Genomic DNA, 24,448 nt, shown 5'->3' with positions numbered 1-24,448 from the left:
AAACTTACACCTCACATGTGAGTTGTATTGCCATATTTTAATAATGTGATAGCATGATTCCTTCCAATATCTCTAGTTTAGCTAAGTTAGCTAGTAGTCCTGAATGTCAACCAGTGCTCTGGTCATGGTTTTGTGTTGGGTTCTGTTTCCGATTCTTGCAAGGTTTTTATTTGCAGCATTTCAAATATATTTGCAAAGTTTTGTTTATGAAGCGCTTACAGTAAACCCTGCTTATGTTTCGTCAAGTTGGTCAATGTTTTCGAAACCCTGTGAGTTGGAGAAGAAGTTTCTTCAATTTCATGTGTTTTGGCCATTTGTGTTTTTCTATTTGAATCATTTCTGAAGTGGGTTTCTCCTAATGGAAATGTTTTGGGCCGTTGTAGTGTGTTTTCACCTGTCGGCCACCCTAGTGCAGCTAACAAAATCCTTTCTATGGATAGAAAAAAGCATAATACATGTTTGTCCTACGTTTTTTTCCCTGCAGTTGTGGAATGTGATGTGGACTTTATCTTAGCCAAGTCACCAGTCTTAACTATATACATGTCATATAGTTGTATACATGAACCGCTAAACGTGATCATAATCCAGCCAAGCAATTTGGATAGAGATAATATTACAAAACAGTTATACAACTCCTACAGTTCATTCTGGCAAGTCCCTACTTTTTAACCAGCTTGGAGCAGCTCTGCAGTGCAAAGAATGTATTTAGCATGTATGTATGTGTGTGTGTGTGTGTGTGTGTGTGTGTGTGTGTGTGTGTGTGTGTGTGTGTGTGTGTGTGTATGTGTGTGTATGTGTGTGTGTGTGTATGTGTGTGTATGTGTGTGTATGTGTGTGTGTATGTGTGTGTATGTGTATGTGTATGTGTATGTGTGTGTGTGTGTGTGTGTGTGTGTGTGTTGTGTGTGTGTGTGTGTGTGTGTGTGTGTGGTGTGTGTGTGTGTGTGTGTGTGTGTGTGTGTGGTGTGTGGTGTGTGTGTGTGTGTGTGTGTGAGTGAGAGAACATATTCATATATATTTCTATACAGTATATTTCTCTCTGTATGCATGTGCACAATGCCTGCCTTGAGGCGTTAATGAGGTGCTGAAAATGCCAGGGCTCACACAGTCATAGTGATCTGAAGCCAAAGAACACTACAAAATATATTGTGTACAGATTTTTTTTAAAAGGCAGTAATGTATAGCCAAACATAAGGAAAGGCAATTGAAGTCTTTCCTGGTTTTGATTAAAGTTAATATGTGTTGAAAATAAACAGTAAGGGGCTGTAAACCAGATTTCCATAACCTCCAGGGGGCTTTGGACCTCTGAATATAAGGATAAAGGAATCTATAACTATGGCATGGATCATGTTACTATAAACTTAAATAAGTACAGGACTTAAAGCCTGTTAGGGACAGATCGGCCTAATAGACCACCATGCTGTCCAAACCACCGGGACTACCTGCCCTTCCCACTGTCCTACTTTAAGATCTTGGAAAATTGCTCTTCATAGGCTACTAGTCAACTCTAATATCTCAAACTTTTTTATGAGTCTCTTTGTTTGGATTGCAGCAAACTGTCCGAGTTTTCTGAGAAAAACAAAGTCTCTCCACTGGGTCTGTTTTTAGCGACAGTATAATGTTGCTGCTGCTAGGTGAGAATTCTGCCAGGCAATTGATTGTTTTAGAAAATAGTGCTGATGTAATTATGAAGACATGGACTTTTTTGGTCTGTATATCTAATCAATGCTACCACCTAGTGGAGGAATGGTGAACTGCTAGGTAGGAATCTACAGCTCTCCAAAAGTATACAAGGGAACTGGTTTACTATGAGCTTTTGATTCATGTACAGCCAGCCTGTCATTATCTACAATGTGAGTTAGACATTTTGACCACCAATTGTTTCAGTGTGTATTGTCTTGATGGTCACTCAATTTGCTTTGGACTTGAATTGGTCTTGTTCAGATCTGGACCTGGTCTTGGTCTTTACTACAACCTTGTTCATTGCTTTTTATAGGTGTAAAATGTCCTGACCACCTGACCAATGTTATTTAAATGTTTAAATGTTTCTTCCACTTAGACTTTATTGAGTTTTCTTTGGACAACAAACAGCAAACAACACAATAAACAAGCAACATCATCAAAGTACACTACTTTGTTGTCAGATGCCATGTGATCTAGAGTTTTAAGACAGTAAAAATCTGTGTTCTATGAATACAGACGGCTAATTTATTAATGTATAGCGTATTTTGTAAACAAATAATCAAGGTAAGTAGAATAAGTGTTCCCAATAGTAGGTGAGTAGGGTAGATCTACAATCATACTCATTTCAGCATATGTTTTAGCCATTTAGAAAAGCTTACAGTGTATTGGTATTTTCTTTGTCTTGATTAAAATCACCAAATCATGAATTTTTTTAATCATTTCGATCCAACCACTTACAAGTAATTTATTTTTTTACTGCTACAGTTTTTATTTGATCTCTCACTCTCTGTTATTCCTTCTGGTACAGTAGGTCACCCAAATAAAGAACTCCATATCTGTAAGCCCAGAAAATGTTGCATGGTTCTCCAAATATCCATCCAAAATGGTTGTATTTGGACGTGTCCACATTTTTTTTCCGGTAAATTCACTTTTTATATCAAATTACAATTTTCTAAAAACACATATGTTGCACCCTTTAGTGCTGTCACATATGCTACAGCAATGAGTCTATGTACATACTCACTTCTCTAATGAGTTTAGTGTCTGTTGCCTGTTGTTACTCTGCTGGATTAAGCTTTTCAATCTGATCACCAATAATGGAAGATAATTCAATTTGTGGCCCAAATTGAAGAGAGACATCATGTTTTGTTGTACTTCCATATTTGTGTGTACATATGTGTAATGTGGGGCTCGACTTGTTCTTGTTCAGATTTGGACATGGGCATGGTCTCAACTACAACCTTGTTCTGTGGCAAAATATAGCGTTACCACTACAGTGCAATAGCTGATAGACGCTAGTGATCTGATATGTATTGTAGACTTAAAGGAGAGCAATAAGGAGAATGAAATAGTTAACATCACTAAGTGACAGCTCAAATGAATGCTAATGTTGCTTTATGTTGGTTAAATATGAAAATGTAAAAGAAGTTTACCCTAAAATAAGAACAAATAGTTCAATTCAAAACCTTTATTTATCCAGGTAAAATCCCATTGAGATCAATGATCTCTTTTTCAAGGGAGACCTGCAGCAGTAGGTTCCACAAGAAGACATACAAACATAAACAACAGAACAACAAAAGGACATCATACAGCAAAATGTACAGGGATTACAATTTACATATTTAACCACATGTACAGGTACCAACAGCATCTGATTTTGTAGCATCCAACCGAGCTTTAAAAACATGTAGTGGTACTAGCTTGGTAATGTTCCATTCTTTTTGCAGACTGTTCCAGGTTAGTGGAGCTGCACATCTAAAAGCTTTCTTCCCTAAGACAGTCCTAGCACTTGGCACATTTAATAAAACCACAGCATGCGATCTTAATTAATTATATTAGTTGCTAAAAAATAAATGAATACTGGTTAAATCACTATAACTACATTACTTGTAGTGCCTACCCCAAATGCTGTTTTGCACTGTTTTTAAAATAGTGATGCAGAGCTTTCATTTTGATTTGTGTAACCCAAAAAAACAAGTGTTATGGGACAGAAATCTACTTTAAACGTTGCTAATGTGCTAATATCTACAACTTTTCCTGTGTTAACCAACATGAGCTATGACTAATGAGCTTTTAGCTTGAACGTGACTCAATTAGCTCTGGACTCAGTCTTGACTTTGTCTTGTCTGCATTTGGACTTGATTCAGACTCGCATGGATTTGTCTTGGTCTTAACTACAGCCCACAATATACTACTATCGTGCAATAAGTGACATAATGCAATACAGACACAGCTATGAGTAACAGCAACCAGCAGAGCAGCTAGATATCTGATCTGGGGTGTAGAAGTAGAAAGAAGACGTCCTCACTCTGTCATCCGCATGAATGAAATTCACAAGTGGAGACTGTATTTGAACACAGACCACAAAAGTATTAACAACATCACCCAGGCTTACCCAGTGAATGTCAGAGCCTGCGCACAGAGTGGTGTCCTATTACATGCAACAGCCATGAAGACCATGCTTTTTTACAGTATGTTGCATGTGGTAGTTAACGTATGACAAAATAAAAAATGACTAGAATCCAAAATACATGATGATTGAAATGAATACTTTTATCATTTCAAACGGCTACTATATGGCCAGAAAAATATCCAAACATTTGGTAACACAGTGTAATAGCTTTGTATACTACTCCTTATAAGACAAAAATAGTGACATCAGCGCAAAAATGGTTTTAAATGCCAACACGTTTAGATTATAAGGACTGGGTAATGAATTATCTATTGTTTTTTTATATATATGGTGGTTCCTTGCCTGTTGCTGTCACCAGTCCACCAGAGATGGAAAGAGACAGGAGGGGGATATCGTTATCTGCCAATGCAATGAAATTCAAGACGGTGCCTCATGATGCACACACACACTGCATATTACACACACACACACACTGATACGCACACAGTTAGCCTAATGCTCAAACGTACATTGAAAAATGCACCAGCAAACCAAAAGCGGAAAATACACACACACCTTAATATAGACAAGACATTTACACTCCAACACATACACACAGCATGGCAAGCATAGTTATTATTGGGAGCTCGCGTTCACTTTAGCTGTGCACACACACCCTCACGAGTTCTGGAGACAAAAGGTAAGGACGAGATGTCGAATAATTCAGAAACATATGTCATCTGTGTGTATTATAGGTTCGTTTAAGCTGTCGGTAGCCAATGACAGAGGGGCAGGAATATGCTTTTAAACTATGAGTTAATGTGTTTGTAACAGAGCATGTGTCTTCATAATTATGAATATCTGCCACTGATTTTATTTTAATTGCGGTGACCATGTAAGGAGCTTCAGTTCTAAATGGCTTAGCTCTGTGCTGTCATACTTAAGTGTCTCTTATTCTATGTTTTTTTATGTTCTAAATTGTGTCAACACCTGTTTGGAGACTTTTACTTTAAAAAAAGTTGGACCCCTTGTATTATGATTAAAAAATATTAATGACCTGACTTTTAAGAGTGGCATAAAACATCATTCTTCATTTAAAATGTTGAATATATCCCAATGAAATCCCAAATTCCTGCAGGAGCCCACTTTCTCCACACGGGGGCGGGGCTACACGTTGTTTATCCAATCAAAAAGCGCCTAGTAGTTTAACCTTGGTTACCGGGGAAGTGATATTATGGTATGCAGACATGGCAGCCTGCAGTGGAGGCATGCATATGTATCAACAGAAGATTGTTTATCGGTGTTTTGTTGTGCTGACGCGCATCTAATGGAGCTTCGGAGATATTCGGCCATTTCCGGAAACTGTCGACGATACCGTGTGTATACATATTTCATTATTCGTTATCAGTACTTTCGTAAAGGTATTCCAGGGTTTTTGTTTGTTTGTATCATTGGTTCATCAACACACCCATCACGTAGACAGATGCTGTTGAATGGGCTGCTTTTAGACAAAATGAACGTTATACACGTACATTATAAGGTTTTATATCCAAGGACAAAAAACGTATATGTAGCATGCAAAATAAAGCCATTGTCAATGCCATGATATAGGTTCAGCTTCAGGGCTACAACTATACCAGTGGTGGAATGTAATGAAGTAGATGTACTCAAGTATTACACATTTGAGGCAATTGTCTTCAACTATTTCCATGTAAATGCTACTTTATACTTGCACTCCACTACATTTATTTGTGAGCTTTTTACACATTTAGATTATAAGCTAAAACAACATATAAATCAATTAAACATTGACATATCATTGTAAAGTTTAATTCAAATGTGCTCCACATTTCCCAGCTGTGAAGTAGACATTAATGCATAATTAATCAGTATTATAATATAATATTACGCACAACGAGTACTTTTCACCTTTAGTTATTTCATTATATTTTTACGCCAGTACCTGTGTACTTTTACTTAAGTAAGATGTTGAATAGGGGACACGTACTTGTAACAAAGTAGTTTTACAATTTAATATTGCTCTTAACATCTAGGTAATTCTTTATTGCAGCAAATGACAGTATGAAATATTTTTATGAACATAATAATTTAAAACAGCCACAGATAGGTTGAGCAAAGATTTTCATTTAGCAATGAGGCATTCATGCTTTCCTTTGTGCATCTGTATGTGTGCTGACATTGTATTCTATATATAAAGAGAACCAGTGATACCACTGGATTTTTGAATGGGAATTAAAAAAGATAACCATGTTGGAAAGGCCAAATAAACTAAAAAGCAGGGTCACATTAATTGAAACATCTATAGCATTAGAATTGAAGACTTATGCTAACTTTATAAACTCCAGCCAAGTAGCTAGAAAAACAGAATAGTATACAAAGATAAAGGTTTAATGTATCTTAACACTTAATTGGAAGTAAAATAAATAATACAAATGAACATTTCTAGTTAATTGAAGGCTAAAGATAAACTAAAGCTTTGTATTTCTTTTTACACTCAATCTAAGCTATTGAACTACTCTTTATTGATGTATATCTAGTTTTATTTTGGATTTGACAAATAACCTTTTACTGTAGTTGTTCAGTTGATGAGATCCATACCTACAAGATTGTTGGATACAAATAGGATAAAACCAAACCTGACATACCAGATGTCCCCACCAATAAACCACATTTTGATTCTGTATCCCCAGTTTAATCCAACACCAGCCTAGTCTTCACAGCCACCACCGCCATCATGCCCGGGGAGGACAAACCCCCACAGACCCGCCAGAGGAAGAAGAACAAAAAGTCCCGCTCCAAGGGGAAGAGCCCGAGCGCCGGTCCCGGTGTGGTAGGCTCCATAGAGGACCAAGATGACCTCCTCTTACCCCCAGTGGGCCCGCCTCCCCCTAAAAAGGAGGATAAGCCCAAAGTGTCTGCGGCCAAAGTGGAGAATGAGTCCTCCATCGCTATCTGCCTTCAGGTGCTGTTTCCCTACCTGCTGGCCGGGATGGGCATGGTGATGGCTGGCCAGGTGCTGGACAATGTTCAGGTGAGGGCAGGAAACAGTGAAGTGAGAATGTGAGCTTAACATCATAATGGTGATCGCTGGAGTTTTATTTTTTTATTTTATTTTTTCAGACATAACTTTAATATAAGTCATGGAGATGTTGTACATCAGGGATAATCGTTCATGTCCTCCTTGGACACCAAAAGGACATACAATTTCTTGATGCTGTCAAATGTATATTGTACAAACATTATCAACACATTACAGACATTATCATTCAACAAAGTACAAGTGCGAGAGCTGGAGTTTTTTTTATTTAATTGTAAATGTATTTAATTTTGTATCTATTTATTATAATTTCTAACTATTTGTATTTTTTTATTATGTCTTTGTTAAATAAGGACCATGCATAAAATGTACAGCACAATTAATAGTAAAACTAAAATATTTAAATGAATTTCAACTAAAAATGTACAGTACAACCAATGTTATCAATTCTGGTTGCTCAATATACCTTTTTTTGCACAGTGGTAAAAGAGTAAAGGTCGGTTATGTTTTAGGCTCATCTGGAAGCACATTTTCAAATCAAACCAAATCAGATCAAATTGTATTTATAGCTCAATATCCCAAAACGTATTTGGTCTCTGGGCTTTACAGATGTACAAACATGAATGACATTGTAAAAAGATTAAATCAAATTACACAAATAAAATAAAATTACAAGTAAGAATGTAAAATACAAATACAATGAAATATAATACAATAAATGACCATCAAATCTAGGACCAAGGAGGATGTTCGGGGCAACCTTGAAACCAGCCCTTATTATACACTGAAAAAAAAGGCCGTTGGATTAACATGATTTTAATATGGAAACCGGTTGCACACATTAAAATCATGTGTACTCAAAACTATTCCATTATGTTAAAGACACACAACTATATTATGTCAAAGAAACATGAAATTGTTATGTTAATGTGAATATTTCCTTTAATATAGGTATATTCATTTACCCTATGTTTAACCAACATGACTTTTAATGTTCATTTTAGGCTTTTAATATGCTCAGTATATTTCATTTGTACCTGTTAAAGCCAACATGACTTTTTTATGGTTTTTAATGTTCATTTTAGGCTTTTAATATACTCAGTATATTTCATTTGTACCTGTTAAAGCCACATGAATGTTTTGTTTAAACTACATGCTATAGTTTTCTGTTTAATCTACCTAGTGCTCAAGGGGTACATAAGATTATTTATTTCATGTGAATAGAGGCATGTCGTACATTCTTCTACAGGATCCATCCTAATCTCTTATCTACAGCATTTATCATAACATTTTAAAACAAATAGTCAATAAAGACAAACACATTTTTTTGAACAACATTCATGTATAAAAAATAAAACAATATTAACAACCACCACACATCCAGATGAGCTTTTGGTTTTTCCATCATGCAGCCCCAGGAGAATTAACAAATACATTGAAAATAAAGAAATAGAAAATGTTTGTGATGCATGTACATATGCATTATTGTGTTAGAACACAGCAAGGAAGCTTAAAGGAAACTATTCTCCCGACCAAAATAAAGGTTTATTGGGCCAAATGGCAGAGAAAGGCTTATTTGTGTAACTCATTCATAGTAAACAGTTAACAGAAAATGTCAACGTCTAGCCGAAAAAAGGAAATGTTCTTGCAAATCCATTATTTAAATAGTAACCTGCTAATATGAAAGGGCACTTTAATACAAAAAAGCAATGGCATTGCTTTGGAAAAATACATGGGAGTATAATAATGGCCTGGTTTCTCACCACATATGCACTAAAGAAAGTATTACAAATAAAAACAAGAACTGACATTTTGAAGTTAGTACATTAGTACAATTAGTGCAATTAGTACATTCTGAAACACATGACAAGTGGTACATTCTGAAAACACATGACCCCAGGAAAAACACACATTTCTGAAACATGCAAATCAAGCAAAAAGACAGTTGTATCGATGAAAGTCCAGTATGAATGCTGTAAAAGTGCACAATGGTCCATGGCAACAGCTCACTCAAACAGTTTGTTTTTAAACGCTTGGGCTTTCTTGGAGAGCATGTTGCCGTCTAGCTCCATTAACATTTGCTGGAGCACTTCGAACGTGCACTTCAGTTTAGGGGGGTAGTTCAGGTTCATTGCATACATTAGTCCAAACAGCATGGTAGCAGCTAATGCAATGTTGTCCACATCAGTTAGTACCTGTTGGCCTTCCAGGACAATCTGTCCTCTGGTCTCATCTGTCCTCTGGTCTCATCTGTCCTCTGGTCTCATCTGTCCTCTGGTCTCACCTGTCCTCTGGTCTCATGGTGGAATTGTGTTTGACGACATAAAGTCCCACTGTAATCCCCTGAATGGACCGCAGAATGACGTCTTCATCTTCTGCCTGCAGAGCGCACAGTCACAAAAGGAACAGAGTGAGATCTAACAAATCAATACATATATATACCCATTACTAAGTCCCTGTGTTTAACAAGTACATTTGGTCAGATTTCAGTACTTTTAAGCCTCCTTGTTATCTGATATACTCCTGTCTGACCTGAAAAAATGTTTCATTTCCTGTATCCGTTTTAAATTAAAAGCCCTCAAGCTTTTCAGTGTAGTCTGGCTATTAAACAAAAAACAGGGATGTTCACATACTTTAGGCTATATACTATGTGGTGTTTCAAAAAATACATATTTTAACGCCCAACAAAAAAATCAAAAGGTAAAATATTACTTCGACTGACCACAAACTCTCTCATTGAGGTACACACACAGCCCCTTGAGAAGACAATCCCGGCCTAAATCGACATCATCAACCTAAGTGAAGGGGAATAAGAAAATAAATAATCTATTTTGCTCAATGAAATGTGTACACTATTGACTCGATGTATAATTTCCTTAAAATGAATTCTTACTTGAGTCATGTTTGACATAATACAGTTCAGACGATGGCCTATCTGTCCTCCTCTCTTCTCCAAAACCTTCAGAAGTGTGTCAGATAGCACATCCAGCTGAGAGAGAACTCTTGATTGGAGGGGCAGGGTTGTTATGCGCTTAAACTCCGCATTTATCAAAGAAAACAAAATATCACAGTCATAAAAATCATGAAATCATTTCATTTTCTAATGATGTTATGATTGTAGTTGTGTGCTTGCCTCAAAACGCTGCAGAGAAACTAGTCCATGCATTTGTTACTTCAAGGCTAGCTTATTGTAACTCTTTATTATCAGGGTGTACCAAAAAGTCAGTTAAGTTGCTTCAGCTGATTCAAAATGTATTGACCAGAGCACGGAGAAGGGACCACATTACTCCTGTTTTGGCTCCATAGTGAGAATAACTTTTTATATCAAGTACGAACAACCAGGTTACATTTCATTTAGTTTACGTTTTTTTCCAAAGCGACTTAAAATAAGTATTACTGTAATATAAGACTACATATAAGAAACACCCTTATAGCCATTTCAACAAACAAAACATTATCACTTTTGTGAAGGAGGCTTTATCACAGAATGTTTGGCTTTTGCCTCTCACTTTCTGAATAACTTTTGCCTAATAAATCAGAAAATGTGTATCTCCCTGCAATGTTTGCAGTATGTAAATGTTATGAATAAATATTCTGAAATGGTCAGACTAATACCAGTTTTCAATTAGTTAAAGATCAAGTTTAAGTTAGTCAAGTAAATCACACAAAACATTTGAATACTCACCATTTACTACAGAGCCTTTGGAACAATGTTCAAAGCAAGGCTGAGGTCAATCTTCTCCACACCAATTACCTATCACAGAAAAACATATTTGAAATTATTTCATTATTCACACACAAATAAAACAAAAATGTTCTGCTCCTTAAAGGCGACATTTAATGATGTACCTTTAGGTTAATATGAACCGACTTCGGCCGAGATGGGCGCCTCCAGTGTAAAAAGCTACAGTTAAGTAGCCTATACCAGTGGTTCCCAAACTTTTTGTGCCCAAGGCACACCAAAGGACAAGTAAAAATCTCAAGGCACACCTATTGTGCAAAATAGCCCTTATAACACGTGTTATCACTCATATCATGTAAAATATCTGTAAATGTGCATAATTATTTACTAATGCCAAATAAAATGTGACAAAGACAACTATATTACTCATGAAATATTTATTAACGAAATATTTCAGAAATTAATTTGAAACTTTATCAAATTAGGCTTCATCAAAGCAGCAACACACTCATTTAAACCAGACAGGTCACAACATTAAAAATGAGGCAAAGGAAACTCAGCAGAAATTCAGCACAGAGAACTGTCAATGCAAGGAAGCTGCATTGTCCATGGTCCTGAACTACAAATTATAAATGTAACATTTCAGCAATCAGCATTGAAACATGTGCTATTGTAAATATTTTGCCGATTTACTAATTAGTGAGATACATGTGCCTGTCGGGGCGCGCAGAATGTTTTAATCCTTGGCGGCACTGAGGAGAGGGCCACTCGCAAGTCCTGTTCAACAGAGAGCCGTGACCTCCTGTTGTTCTTCATGTAAATCAGAGTAGAGAACGCCAACTCCAGAGATGGGGTTGTTACTAATTTTTTTTTAATATATTACATATTACTTTAAAAAAAATAATATATTACACTACTTCGTTACTATCTACATAAAGTAACTCGTTACTTTACACGTTGCTTTACTCGCCGAGCACGTACGAACTGCGCATGCGTGAGTGGCAATAACTTTCCTTACCAGCAGGCGGCGGTAGTGTGTATTTGTCATTCAAAACAGGCAACAACCGGAAAACAGAGAAGAAGAACAGACGACGTGATATAAACAAACAACAAATAGCTGTGCGGTAGCTTCACCTTAGCATGTGTTCTTTGCAGGTGTTTGTTGAGGTTTGACGTGGTGTTTCCAGCAGTGGATAACAGCTTCTGGCCTGGACACAGTTTGCACCTCACCGTCACATTCCTGTCTATTCTTCGGACGAACTCAAAATAATGGGCATACCTCCCACCCCTCGAAAGTTATCGCTGACTCAGCCATGTTTATGCAGTACTGCACGTGGAGATGTGGACGCGCAAATCGCGCAGATTACGTACATATAAACCTACAAAGTACTGATATAGTAAATACAAAAATTATTATTTTTGTGTAGTTGTATATTGCAATAATAACGTATGGTTGTCACAAAATCCCACGGCACACCCGGACTTGCCTCACGGCACACCAGTGTGCCGCGGCACACCGTTTGGGAACCACTGGCCTATACTAATGCAATGAGTACAACTTTGTACGGAGCCATACACATCAGCGTTGCGAGCTCATTCCCATTGGTTTTAATGGAGACGTGCACTGCAGCAGCGCGCACCGCTCGTCATGTGACGAGGAACAACCAATCACAACCGAGAAACATCTCAACTTCCGTAAACACAAGTGTACGGCAAATATGGAAGATAAGTTCATTTCACAGCGGGTGGATCGTCACCCTTACTTGATCTGTCCGGCATGTCCCCCATATTCATGGTATGTGCACCGCTGCACAATCATTAATATCCTCCACTTTCCAGTATCAAGTGTCGCTTTCTGGGACACACCTCCACACACACAATATTGTGTCTCTGTTTTGATCTGTGTGTATTTACGGTATTTACATGAACACAGAGCGGGTCAAAGCAGAGACCGCAGTCACTGCGGTCCCACAGACAGTATTGTATCTTTAACAATCAACACCTTAAATGACGGTGGCCCTGAAGTGCAAGACACCACAGCATTTCACAAAACACAACAGCATTTCACAAAACACAACAGCATTTCACAAAACGCCACAGCATTTCACATTGGACGGAAAGTGTATTCCTTTAGGGAGAACACATCTTGTTTATGATTGGACAGAGCCAGCCAGAGAAGCACTGCTGTGATTGGTTGTTTTTGCTGCCAGTCAATAAATGACGCTTTGTAGTGCCGTGAAAAGAGAGTCGGAGGCGGTGTATTAAGAATGGAGTTCCAATCTTTATTATCCATTACTTTCAGAGAGGTTAACACATGCACTGCTCTGCCTGATGAGCTAGCAGGAATGGCAGCTAAAGCTACAGGTGTTCCCCACTAAAGGGTCCGTGTGGCAACACAATAAGCAAGGTGAATTATGTCCAATAACGTGTCACCACACAAGCCCCCCCAGAATTCACACATAAACAAAATCAGCATGGCGGGGAGGAACGACACGCCGACCCCCACGACTCCTGAGCACGGGAGTCGGAAAAGTGACTCCCGCCTGTGCGGCCCCCGGAAGGGGAGGGACCGGAACAACAGGTCTTAAATCCGTGACAGGGGACGAGGCCGGGGGGCGGCCCCGTCGCGGAGGTCGAGCCAGCACCACAGGCTGGTCCAAGTCCAGGTGAGCAGCCTTCACCCGGTCCACCGAGACGTGCTCGGCCTTGCCACCCAGGTCGACCACCAGGTGCTTGTCCCCGTGCTCCAAGACCCGGAAAGGCCCATCATAAGGGGGCTGCAGGGGGCCTCTGTGCGCATCGTGCCGGATGAACACGTGCTCCGCCGAGCGGAGCTCTGCGGGAACCTGGGACACCTGAGTACCGTGCTGAGTAGTAGGGATCGGAACAAAGGCCTCAGCGGCGTCACGCAGGAAAGCCCGCTGGGCCGACGCCGACCAGGGAGCCGATGCATTTGGGAGGAAATCCCCCGGAACTCTCAGCGGCTGACCGTAGACCATCTCCGCTGTAGAACACTGCAGATCTTCCTTAGGTGCGGTCCTCAGGCCCAGCATCACCCAGGGCAGCTTGTCGACCCAGTTACCGTCCGTAAGGCCGGCCTTGAGGGCCGCCTTCATGGAGCGATGAAAGCGGTAGTCCTGTGCAGCTTAACCCCCAAACCGCCTGCCACAGCGTTCCAGAGCTCGGACGTGAACTGAGAGCCCCTGTCTGAGGAAATGTCTGACGGGGTGCCAAAACGACACACCCACGTTGCAATGAAGGCCCGGGCAACGTCTGCGGCTGATGTCGAAACGAGCGGAACCGCCTCCGGCCAACGGGTCGTCCTGTCCACCATGGTGAAGAGGTAGGAAAACCCCTGAGAGGAAGGCAACGGACCAACCAGGTCAATGTTGACGTGATCAAACCTCCTCTCAGGCACCAGGAAACGCTCCAACGGGGCCTTCGTGTGGCGGTGCACCTTAGCGCGTTGACAAGCCACGCACTCCCTGGCCCAAGTCCTCACGTCCCTTTTCAGTCCTTGCCAAACGAACTTCGCCGCTACCAAACGGACCGAAGGTTTAACGCCGGGGTGTGACAGGCCGTGCACAGCCTCGAACACAGGACGCCTCCAGCTGGCAGGGACGACAGGCCGCGCCAGGCCCGTAGAGACGTCACACAGGAGAGTAATGCCCGCGTCGCCGAACACCACGTCCTCCAAGCGCAGCCCCGCGCTCTCCACCTTCAGGGCCTGGACGCCGGGATCTGTGACCTGGTCTGCCGCCATGCGAGTATAGTCCAGGCCCAACTGGACGGCACCGATGACGACCCTGGAGAGGCAATCAGCAACCAGGTTCGACTTGCCAGCCACGTGCTTAATGTCCGTAGTGAACTCCGATATATAGGACAGCTGCCGCTGCTGACGTGCCGACCAAGGCTCCGCCACTTTTGACATGGCAAAGGTGAGCGGCTTGTGGTCGACAAACGCCGTAAATTCACGGCCTTCCAGCATGAAACGGAAGTGCCGCACGGCCAAATAAAGTCCGAGGAGCTCCCGGTCAAAGGCGCTGTATTTGCGTTCTCTAGGCGTCAGCTGGCGGCTGAAAAAGGCGAGCGGCTGCCAAGCGCCCTCCACCCACTGCTCGTGCACTGCGCCGACCACGTAGTCTGACGCGTCCGTGGTGATGGAGATGGGAGCCGTAGATGATGGGTGTGCCAGCAAAGCCGCCTGAGCCAACGCGGTCTTGACCTCAGCAAAAGCGCCGTCCGCCTCTGCTGTCCAGTCGATCTCCTGGACGGGGGTCTTGCCTTTCAACGCTTCATACAGCGGCCGCATGATGTGTGCGGCCCGGGCGATGAAACGGTGGTAGAAAGTCACCATCCCCAGAAACTCACGGAGCGACCGGGCTGTGAGCGGGCGAGGAAACGCCGCAACAGCCTCCACCTTCGCTGGCAGAGGTGTCGCACCGCCCTTGGTGACGCGGTGCCCCAGGAAATCGATGTCCGACACCCCGAACTGGCACTTTGCAGGATAGATGATTAATCCGTGTTCGTTGAGCCGTGTGAAAAGGGCTCGGAGGTGGGACAGGTGCTCCTGCACTGAAGCGCTGGCGACGAGTATGTCGTCGAGGTAAACAAACACAAACGGCAGGTCCCGCAGCACCGAATCCATCAGGCGCTGGAACGTCTGAGCGGCATTCTTGAGTCCAAAAGGCATCCGCAGGAACTCAAAAAGTCCAAAAGGCGTTATCACTGCTGTCTTGGGAATGTCCAGGGGGTGCATGGGCACCTGGTGGTATCCACGCACCAGGTCCACCTTGGAAAACACCCCCGTACCGGCCAGATGCGCCGAAAAGTCCTGAATGTGCGGCACCGGATAGCGGTCAGGCGTAGTGGCGTCGTTGAGTCGGCGGTAATCCCCGCACGGGCGGAACCCGCCGTTCGATTTGGGAACGACGTGCAGGGGGGAAGCCCAAGGACTGTCGGAGCGGCGGACAATGCCCAGGCGCTCCATGGTTGCGAACTCCGCCCTCGCTACAGCCAGCTTAGAAGGGTTCAACCGCCGGGCCCTGGCGTAGACAGGAGGCCCCCCGGTAGTGACGTGGTGTTCCACGCCATGCTTAGTGGTAAGCGCAGAGAAGGTGGGTAGCGACAGGTCTGGAAACTCGGCCAACAGTCTGAGAAACGTGTCTGCACCTGACAGCGAGCCTGACAGCCCGTCGTACGCTGCGCTGCCAAGTGTGCACACGAGGGAAGAAAACGTTAAGGCATCAACCAAACGCCTATTCTTAACGTCCACTAAGAGTCCATGAGCACACAAAAAATCCGCTCCGAGGAGGGGAAAAGAAATGTCCGCTGTCACAAAATCCCAGCTGAAACGCTGTCCTCCGATGCACAAACACATAGGCCTCACGCCGTACGTGCGAATGGGACTGCCGTTAGCCGTCGTCAATCGCGGTCCGTGCCCCCCACGGGCGACGTCTTCACTCGACGCTGGAACTACGCTCCGTTGAGCGCCCGTGTCACACAGAAACAGGCTCCCCGAAACGCTGTCGCTGACGAAGAGGAGCCTGCACGTGCCGCCGACGCTCAGAGCCACTACTGAGCACCGGCCCCTCCGTTTCCCGGGGGTTTGTAGCTGCACGGAGCGATGCATCTCTTCGCCCTTTGTCCCGAAACGTGCGTGGTAAACGCACTCTCCGGCGTCTCCACGCCGGCTAGCCACAGCCGTGTCCGGCCTCCGCCACGCTTTCTTGACTGCCGGTGGGCCGCTGAGCGTCGCGGCTAACGTCTCTGCCCCGGGCTGTTGCGTAGCCAGGAAAAAACGATCCGCTTCCTCAGCCAAAGCACGGGGCTCCGTGACAGGCGTGTTGGCCAGCGCCGTCTGTACCCGGGGAGGCAAGTGACGCAGGAAAATTCCCGTGAATAAAATACGGGGATCTTCCCCCCCTAGCAGATTTAGCATTTTCTCCATTAGCTGGGATGGCTTGCTGTCTCCTAGGCCTTGAATGTCAAGTATCTGGCGGGCCCTCTCCTTAGCAGATAAGCTAAATGTCTTAAGGAGAAGGGCCTTAATCGCCTCATATTTGCCATGATGTGGGGGGGCTGCGATGAATCCCACCAACCTGGACGACGTGGAGCTCCCCAGCGCTGCTACCACATGGTAGTATTTTAGGTCCCCGTCACGGACCTGTCGGCAGGCGAAATGTGCCTCCACGTGTGCGAACCATGCCTCCGCGGTGTGCTCCCAGAATTCCGGCAGCTTTATGAAAACATCGCGCTCAGCCATGTTCGTTAATTTTCCGGAAACTTTCTCGGAAAAGTCGGGGTCACCAGTGTAGTGCCGTGAAAAGAGAGTCGGAGGCGGTGTATTAAGAATGGAGTTCCAATCTTTATTATCCATTACTTTCAGAGAGGTTAACACATGCACTGCTCTGCCTGATGAGCTAGCAGGAATGGCAGCTAAAGCTACAGGTGTTCCCCACTAAAGGGTCCGTGTGGCAACACAATAAGAAAGGTGAATTATGTCCAATAACGTGTCACCACAGCTTCGTGATTGGTCAACGCCCGACAGCTGTCCCAACCGGTCCCAACACATCAGCCGTTAGCACACACTCAGAGCTCACAGCTCCTCATATATGTTCAGAACAACCTGATCTCACCAGAATGCGTGACTCCACCACGCAACCTTAACACCGCATTGCGTGGTGGAGTCACGCATTCTGCTACATTTACGTGTCGGCACCACGCAAAAAACCCCAATGTAAAGTGAATGAGGCTCTTTTGTCGTGGTGCACACACGCATTTCTACAACGTCCCGCAGTGAGCTTTTATTCTATAAAAATTTAAATCTACTTTATAGCTCACAGGAGGCTTCTTTTATTTTATTTGTATTCATAATAATTTTTATTTGTCGTCAGAATGTATTATGGTGCATTAGTCACACATTTTTGTTCTCAAAAACAGTGCATTGTGTGTAATACAACTGTGATTTTTATTAAATTAGTTAGTTTTTAAGGAAGGCCAGAGCTTCAGCTGTGTCAATAGATTGTTCCCTTTAGTTAACGTTATTTAAAAGATAATGATCATGTCCCCTTTATTGTATTACGAGCATCCATTCCCATTGGATAACGGATAATTTTACACCCGGAAGTAAGTATTCTCCTTACTGTCGATTGATTTTACAGTGATATCTGAACTACTCATCAACTCAAAAACACCAGATTATCCTTGTTAATTACACAACATTGATTGGTTTAAATTGTGTACAATGCTTTTGTATTTTCCCCTTCGATTCGGAGAAACGAATATTTGTTCGGAGTTTTTGGATGGCAGAAGACACTACACTACCCAGAATCCTCAGCTATCGTTTGGGACTACACCATGTGCTCTGTTTGACAAACCCCGTGATCAGTCCTCAAGCTCTGTGATTGGTTGACCTCCAACAGCATTCCATATGAAAAAAAACGTTTTGTAAAAGATAAAATCATACTTTATTCAGCAGTGCTTGCTTTACTCTTTGAAAGTCATCACATTAATGCATTGTAATAAATGGTTTGGCTGCATTAAATATTACACATCTATCGTAGTTCTTTATTTATCTACAGAGATCGGGCTTCAGAATAGACCGGAAACTATTCTTTTACCGTTCTGTTTTAATTTCACAATAAAGTTAGTAGTAATAATCTGTTTTGATATTATTGTTTTTTATTAACTACTAGACCGCTGGGTCATGTTAAGACCATCTTTTCTGTGTTGCTGTGGGTTTTTTCTATCGCTTTTGTTACAAATATCAAAACAATAACAACATATATCCGTCGTAAACTAAACCAGAAACAGCAATATATTTTATTTTGTTAACACTTTAAACTTGACAGTTTTTTAACCCGCACCTCCTACTGGTTAAAGCACGTTATTACACGTTTGGAGTAATTGCAATGCAGGAAGATTATGTTGCTTTTTAATGACTGTTTAAAATGCATTTTTCTTAATGTCTTTCATTTTTGTAAAGCACTTTTGAATGTGTTATATTTGATGAAAACATTTAAATATTAAGAGTACATACAAAATAGTGGGAAAGTAGAAGGTCAATGATATAAATATAGAATAGAAAATATCAAGAAGATACTGTAAATAATATCTACAACAAAACAGTTTAGTGCCTGATAGGAGGATGTGCAAAACAGACAAACTAATAAGGCTTTATTTAAACATTAAAGAATACTTTAGGCTAAGGTCTTCTTTTAAATAAGAAAAAAGCTTTGGGGCTATCTATCTACAGATACATATTAAGCCTGACAAAGTGCTTAACGTCTAATATATTGCATGGTTTGTTTTGGAACTTGACAATCAACTTTCCTGCAATGTTAACTATGTTGAAGCATTTATTTTAACTGATATTATACACATTAATTATACTCTTATGTAGATAGTATAAGAAATGTGCAGAATATGACAGTTTAATGGTGGAGGTACACACATATTGATAGATGTCTTGTAATGCACTGTTGAGGAACCTGTGACCCAAGTTTTTCATTCATTGCATAACTACACCGTAGTTGTGTATATGATATGTCAATAAACCTTTGAAAATCTTGAAATCTTGAAAGGGATGTGCAAAATATCAATTATATGCAGTCTTTAATGAACGATTAGAGAATAACGAGTAATGAATATGCTTTATACGGATCTGCAGATAAATGTTTAGTCTTCTCGAGCACCAACTATCAAATATCTCTCCTGATTGTTGGCACTTGACAATCACCTTCCCTGCATTTTACTCAGGTGTAACTAAAGTCTGATTTAAGGGTTGTTTATATTTCACATCATTAATCCAAATCTGTAAAGTAACTAAAATAAATGTAGTGGAGTAAAAACACCACGTTAACCTTAAAGAAAGCCCTCAGGATTATAAAAGACCCCCATCACCCCAGCCACAAACTGTTCTGTCTGCTGCCGTCTGGCAGGCGGTACCGCAGCATCCGGACTAAAACCATCAGACTCAGGGACAGCTTCATCCCACAGGCCATGAGACTATGAAACACCTGAACTTAGAAACAACATCCATAACATTCATCTGGCTGCTACTTAGAAATTATTTATCTAATATATCATATTCACAATGTAGTGACTGCTTTTTTGTCTTTTGTTTTCTTAGTTATGTTCTCTTTTATATGTGTATGTTATGTGTTATGTGTAACGTTGCTAACTTCTTGGCCAGGTCAGCATTGAAAATGAGATTGTATCTCAATGCTTTTATCTGGTTAAATAAAGGTTAAATAAAAATTAAAAAAGATTCCAATCAATCTTGTATATAGACTCTTATTGCACTATTTCACTATTTTTTCTGTGTATCTGTTTTATTGTGTTGCACTGTTGGAGGAGCCTGCAACCTAAGGGGGGGTGGGGGGATAGGACACGTTCAATTCCTGTTTTGAATAGTGTGCCGTCGATGGGTTTCATTCCATTTCAAGGTGCTTTTTGACGCTCCGTGTAAACTTCGCGCACTGCCACTCCAACATCCAATCACAGAGCTTGGGACTGATCACGGGGTTTGTCAAGCTAAGCACATGGTGTAGTCCCAAACGATAGCTGAGGATTCTGGGTAGTGTAGTGTCTTCTTCCATCCAAAAACTCCGAACAAATATTCGTTTCTCCGAATCGAAGGGGAAAAATACAAAAGCATTGTACACAATTTAAACCAATCAATGTTGTGTAATTAACAAGGATAATCTGGTGTTTTTGAGTTGATGAGTAGTTCAGATATCACTGTAAAATCAATCGACAGTAAAGAGAATACTCACTTCCGGGTGTAAAATTCTCCGTTATCCAATGGGAATGGACGCTCGTAATACAATAAAGGGGACATGATCATTATCTTTTAAATAACGTTAACTAAAGGGAACAATCTATTGACACAGCTGAAGCTCTGGCCTTCCTTAAAAACTAACTAATTTAATAAAAATCACAGTTGTATTACACACAATGCACTGTTTTTTGAGAACAAAAATTCGTAACTAATGCACCATAATACATTCTGACGACAAATACAAATTATTATGAATACAAATAAAATAAAAGAAGCCTCCCGTGAGTTACTACAAGCTATAAAGTAGATTTTAAAAACGTTTTATAGAATAAAAGCTCACTGCGGGACGTTGTAGAAATGCGTGTGTGCACCACGACAAAAGAGCCTCATTCACTTTACATTGGGGTTTTTTGCGTGGTGCCGACACGCAAATGTAGCAGAATGCGTGACTCCACCACGCAATGTGGTGTTAAGGTTGCGTGGTGGAGTCACGCATTCTGATGAGATCAGGTTGGTTCAGAAACTGGACAAAAGTGAAACATGTACAAACCACAGACTGTCTGTGTCATGGTGAATACAGTCGCTGCTTTATTTATGTCTGTATGATGTTGTTGTGAGTGTGGACGGAGCAGCAACAGGTTAGTTTAGCCTGATGGATCCGATTCCATTCGGAAAACACGCATTTTAAAAGCTTTTTGCCTGCCGTCTTATCTGCAGACTTGTCAAAGCGTTAATTCATGGTTTTTACTAATCGTTATCAGTATGTAGTTGCTTCGGCATCACTTTGAAACATGTATTACAATTCAATTACGGTCAAAATGTTTATTTTGTTGTAGTTGGTATCTCCCATAGGATTTACATGGAGATACGCCCCGCCCCCTCTCCAGCAGGTCTTGTTTGAATGACAGGAGCAAACACAGCTGACAGCCGCGGTGAAACTCGAGTGATTAGAGCGATGTGAATATTGAGTAGTCTACCATAGTATTTATATGGAGATAAGCCCCTTAAAAACCATGAATTAATAAAGCATTAATTATGTGTTTACTCCTGTCATTCAAACAAGACGCTGGAGAGGGGGCGGGCCGTATCTCCATGTAAATCCTATCGGAATCGGATCGATCAGGCTAAACTAACCTGTAGCTGATCCGTCCACGCTCACAACAACGTCATACAGACATAAATAAAGCAGCGACTGTATTCGAAATGACATAGACAGTCTGTGTTTTGTATATGTTTAACTTTTGTCCAGTTTCTGAACAGATATGAGGAGCTGGGAGCTCTGAGTGTGTGCTAACAGCTAACGGCTGATGTGTTGGGCCAATCACGAAGCGTCATTTCTTGACTGGCAGCTAAAACAACCAATCACAGCAGTGCTTCTCTGGCTGGCTCTGTCCAATCACAAACAAGAAGTGTTCTCCCTAAGGAATACCCTTTCCGTCCAATTTGAAATGATGTGGTGTTTTCTGAAATGCTGTGGCGTTTTGTGAAATGCTGTGGCGTTTTCTGAAATGCTGCGGCGTTTTGTGAAATGCTGTTGTGTTTTCTGAAATGCCGTTGTGTTTTGTGAAATGCTGTGGTGTCTTGCACTTCAGGGCCTCCGTATTAAATGGGTAAAGATGGTCACTTAACGTAAGGTAGGCCTATAACCTGCATCAGCGCCCTTAAAAGTCGGCACAAGAGTAGACATGCAGAGTAGACATGCAGAGCCGGACCAACGCAGTAAAGTTCTACACCGCCTGACAGCAGACATGAAACAATAATTTAAAACAAGACGTAGCCTATAGACATGCAAACATGCCGCAAGCTCATCCATCAGATATGACTCCCCCCTGAGCTCGGTTTAATGTGCATAACTTTGGGCAAGGTTCATAGTTTTAAATATTGTAAATCAAGCAACTGTCGGACTTACGCTCTACAAATACTCACAGTATAAAAAAACACGCTAAACACAAGTCAATCAATATAAACTCACCTTATGATTTTCATGGCTTTATCCTAGCTAACACCAGTGAATGACAATGTTTACAAATTGACAGCTGTATTTACGTTGCTCGTTGTAACGGCAAATGTGAACTGCTTTTTGCAAACAATGCGTCTTGTGATAACCTGTAACTATGACGAACATTTGATGACATTAAATAACTTTAAATAACTTTTACCTTGTAGAGATGTTCTCGGGACAGAACCAGCTTACTCCTCCGATGCGGGAAGAAAAAATGGTAGAACCCCTTCCCCCCCTCCTTTGTTTAAAAAAGAAAAAGCTTCACATTTTTAAAAATAAATATATTTTGCAATTTTTTGTCCATTAAAGTGCCATATTGTTCAGGTTCAATTACGAAACTATTAAAGTATGGGTTTGAGTCCGACCATATTAATTTGTGAATAAAATATTTGTATATAATAATTAGAAGCTGAGTAATCGGCTGCGGAGCAAGCTGCTGACGTATGTGCTCAGTGGGCGGAGTTACAGAGACAAACATAACTTTTATCTTAACATGATTGAGACTTATAGAACGTAAAGCCCTCAAGATTAAAATAGTTCTACATGATTGATTCATGTTTCGACGACAAACATGAATAAATGTTTCATATATTAAATGCATATTTGCAAATTGAACAACCGCACTTTCCCCTTTTTTTCAGTGTAGGCTTTATAGGCCGTAAATGTCTGTCTCCTTCTTTAGATTTCTCTGACTTCCAGTGCTTCGTCTTTTAACCCCTTCCCTTCTCTTGCGCTCTTTTTATTTTCTTTACTGGGAACAGTTAAGCCATTCTGAATACAAAGTATTGTGCTCTCCACAAATATAGAAAGGTGTTCCACTGTGTTTTCTGATGAAAACTAATCTTGGTTGTCCACAGCTGACGCTTTATTGACCAGACTTCTTTCTGCTGATTGATATAACTGCACATAGTCCCTTGTGCTATCTCACACAGGCTCCGCCCTCTACTGGACTCTATGGGTACTACTCTCATCAATGATATGCGATCGTTCACACCAGTGGCGTAGCTGTGTGTGGGCCCGGGTGGGCCTGGGCCCACCCACATGCACGTCTGGCCCACCCACATGCACGTCTGGCCCACCCACAGCCAATCAGCGCTTCATAGCGCAGAGCCGGGAAGCCCAGAAGGAAGTGCCACAAACTGCAGTTCATCTAGTGGCCGACAGGGGATGGATGCAAAAAGGAGCAATTTAAAATGCCCAACTTTACAGCAGAAATAAACATGTTTCAAGCCTGGATCCAATAAAACTTATTCTGGATATAGTTAGATTCCACCTTCATGACAATGGAATAGGGAGTGCATTTTTTTACCGTGAGTTTTTATAGTAAGTAAAGTAACTTTAAGTTATTTCTTCTTGAGGTCTGCAGTTTAGGGTGTACACATTTGCTGAATATGAAAACACTCAGTGTGTGCCCACTGTGCGACTGTCAAGGATAAACAACCTGTGGCCCCCGATATATGTCATATGTATTATTGCTACACAAACATTACATTGCAGTTTAAGTGTCGCCAACTCCGTTTCTAATATGCAAAAAGACTGCAAAATGTGTGATTATTTTTAGTATTTTAGATCTTTCCAATCCAGACAAGAGATCTCTCTCCCCCGTCTGTGTGCGAGGGGGCGGGGCAGTTTACACACATGCAGCAACACACACACACGGAGGAGATGGCGGAGAGAACGCGCTCCGAGGTGTGGTTAAACTTTACCCGCCGTCTCGATGTGGACAATGCTCGTTGCCAAAAGTGCAATAAGAGTTTAGCATGTAAGGGCGGTAACACGAGCAATTTGTCTAAACATTAAGCAAAAGTGCTCCACATTCAGACGGATAAATGCACCGGGTTCGGCTG

General features: G+C 41.6%; 1 protein-coding gene and 1 long non-coding RNA gene across 3 annotated transcripts in view; one reads left to right on the top strand and one right to left on the bottom strand.

The window, feature by feature from the left end:
• The first annotated feature begins 4,758 nt into the window (after positions 1-4,758).
• Positions 4,759-24,448, top strand: part of LOC117532629 (solute carrier family 41 member 3-like) — a 92,127-nt gene continuing 72,437 nt past the window's right edge. The window contains exons 1-2 of one of the 2 annotated variants that reach the window (XM_034195997.1): positions 4,759-4,775; positions 6,787-7,127. In XM_034195997.1, coding sequence (XP_034051888.1) covers positions 6,831-7,127 — 297 coding nt within the window. In that variant the 5' untranslated portion in view covers positions 4,759-4,775; positions 6,787-6,830. Of the gene's footprint in view, positions 4,776-5,315; positions 5,452-6,786; positions 7,128-24,448 lie in introns of those variants that run through there. The other variant, XM_034195996.1, reaches the window with a different exon arrangement.
• On the bottom strand, positions 8,214-22,811 carry LOC117532631. The gene is made up of 4 exons (XR_004566898.1): positions 22,759-22,811; positions 10,027-10,887; positions 9,856-9,928; positions 8,214-9,512 (listed from the first exon to the last, which is right to left on the bottom strand). It is a non-coding gene; the product is annotated as an uncharacterized LOC117532631 (long non-coding RNA).

The sequence above is a fragment of the Gymnodraco acuticeps genome, unplaced genomic scaffold (assembly GCF_902827175.1).
Source record: "Gymnodraco acuticeps unplaced genomic scaffold, fGymAcu1.1, whole genome shotgun sequence".
Classification (NCBI taxonomy): Eukaryota; Metazoa; Chordata; class Actinopteri; order Perciformes; family Bathydraconidae; genus Gymnodraco; species Gymnodraco acuticeps.
The sequence above is the reverse complement of the archived record's forward strand: the minus strand, read 5'-3'. Positions and strand labels throughout refer to the sequence as shown.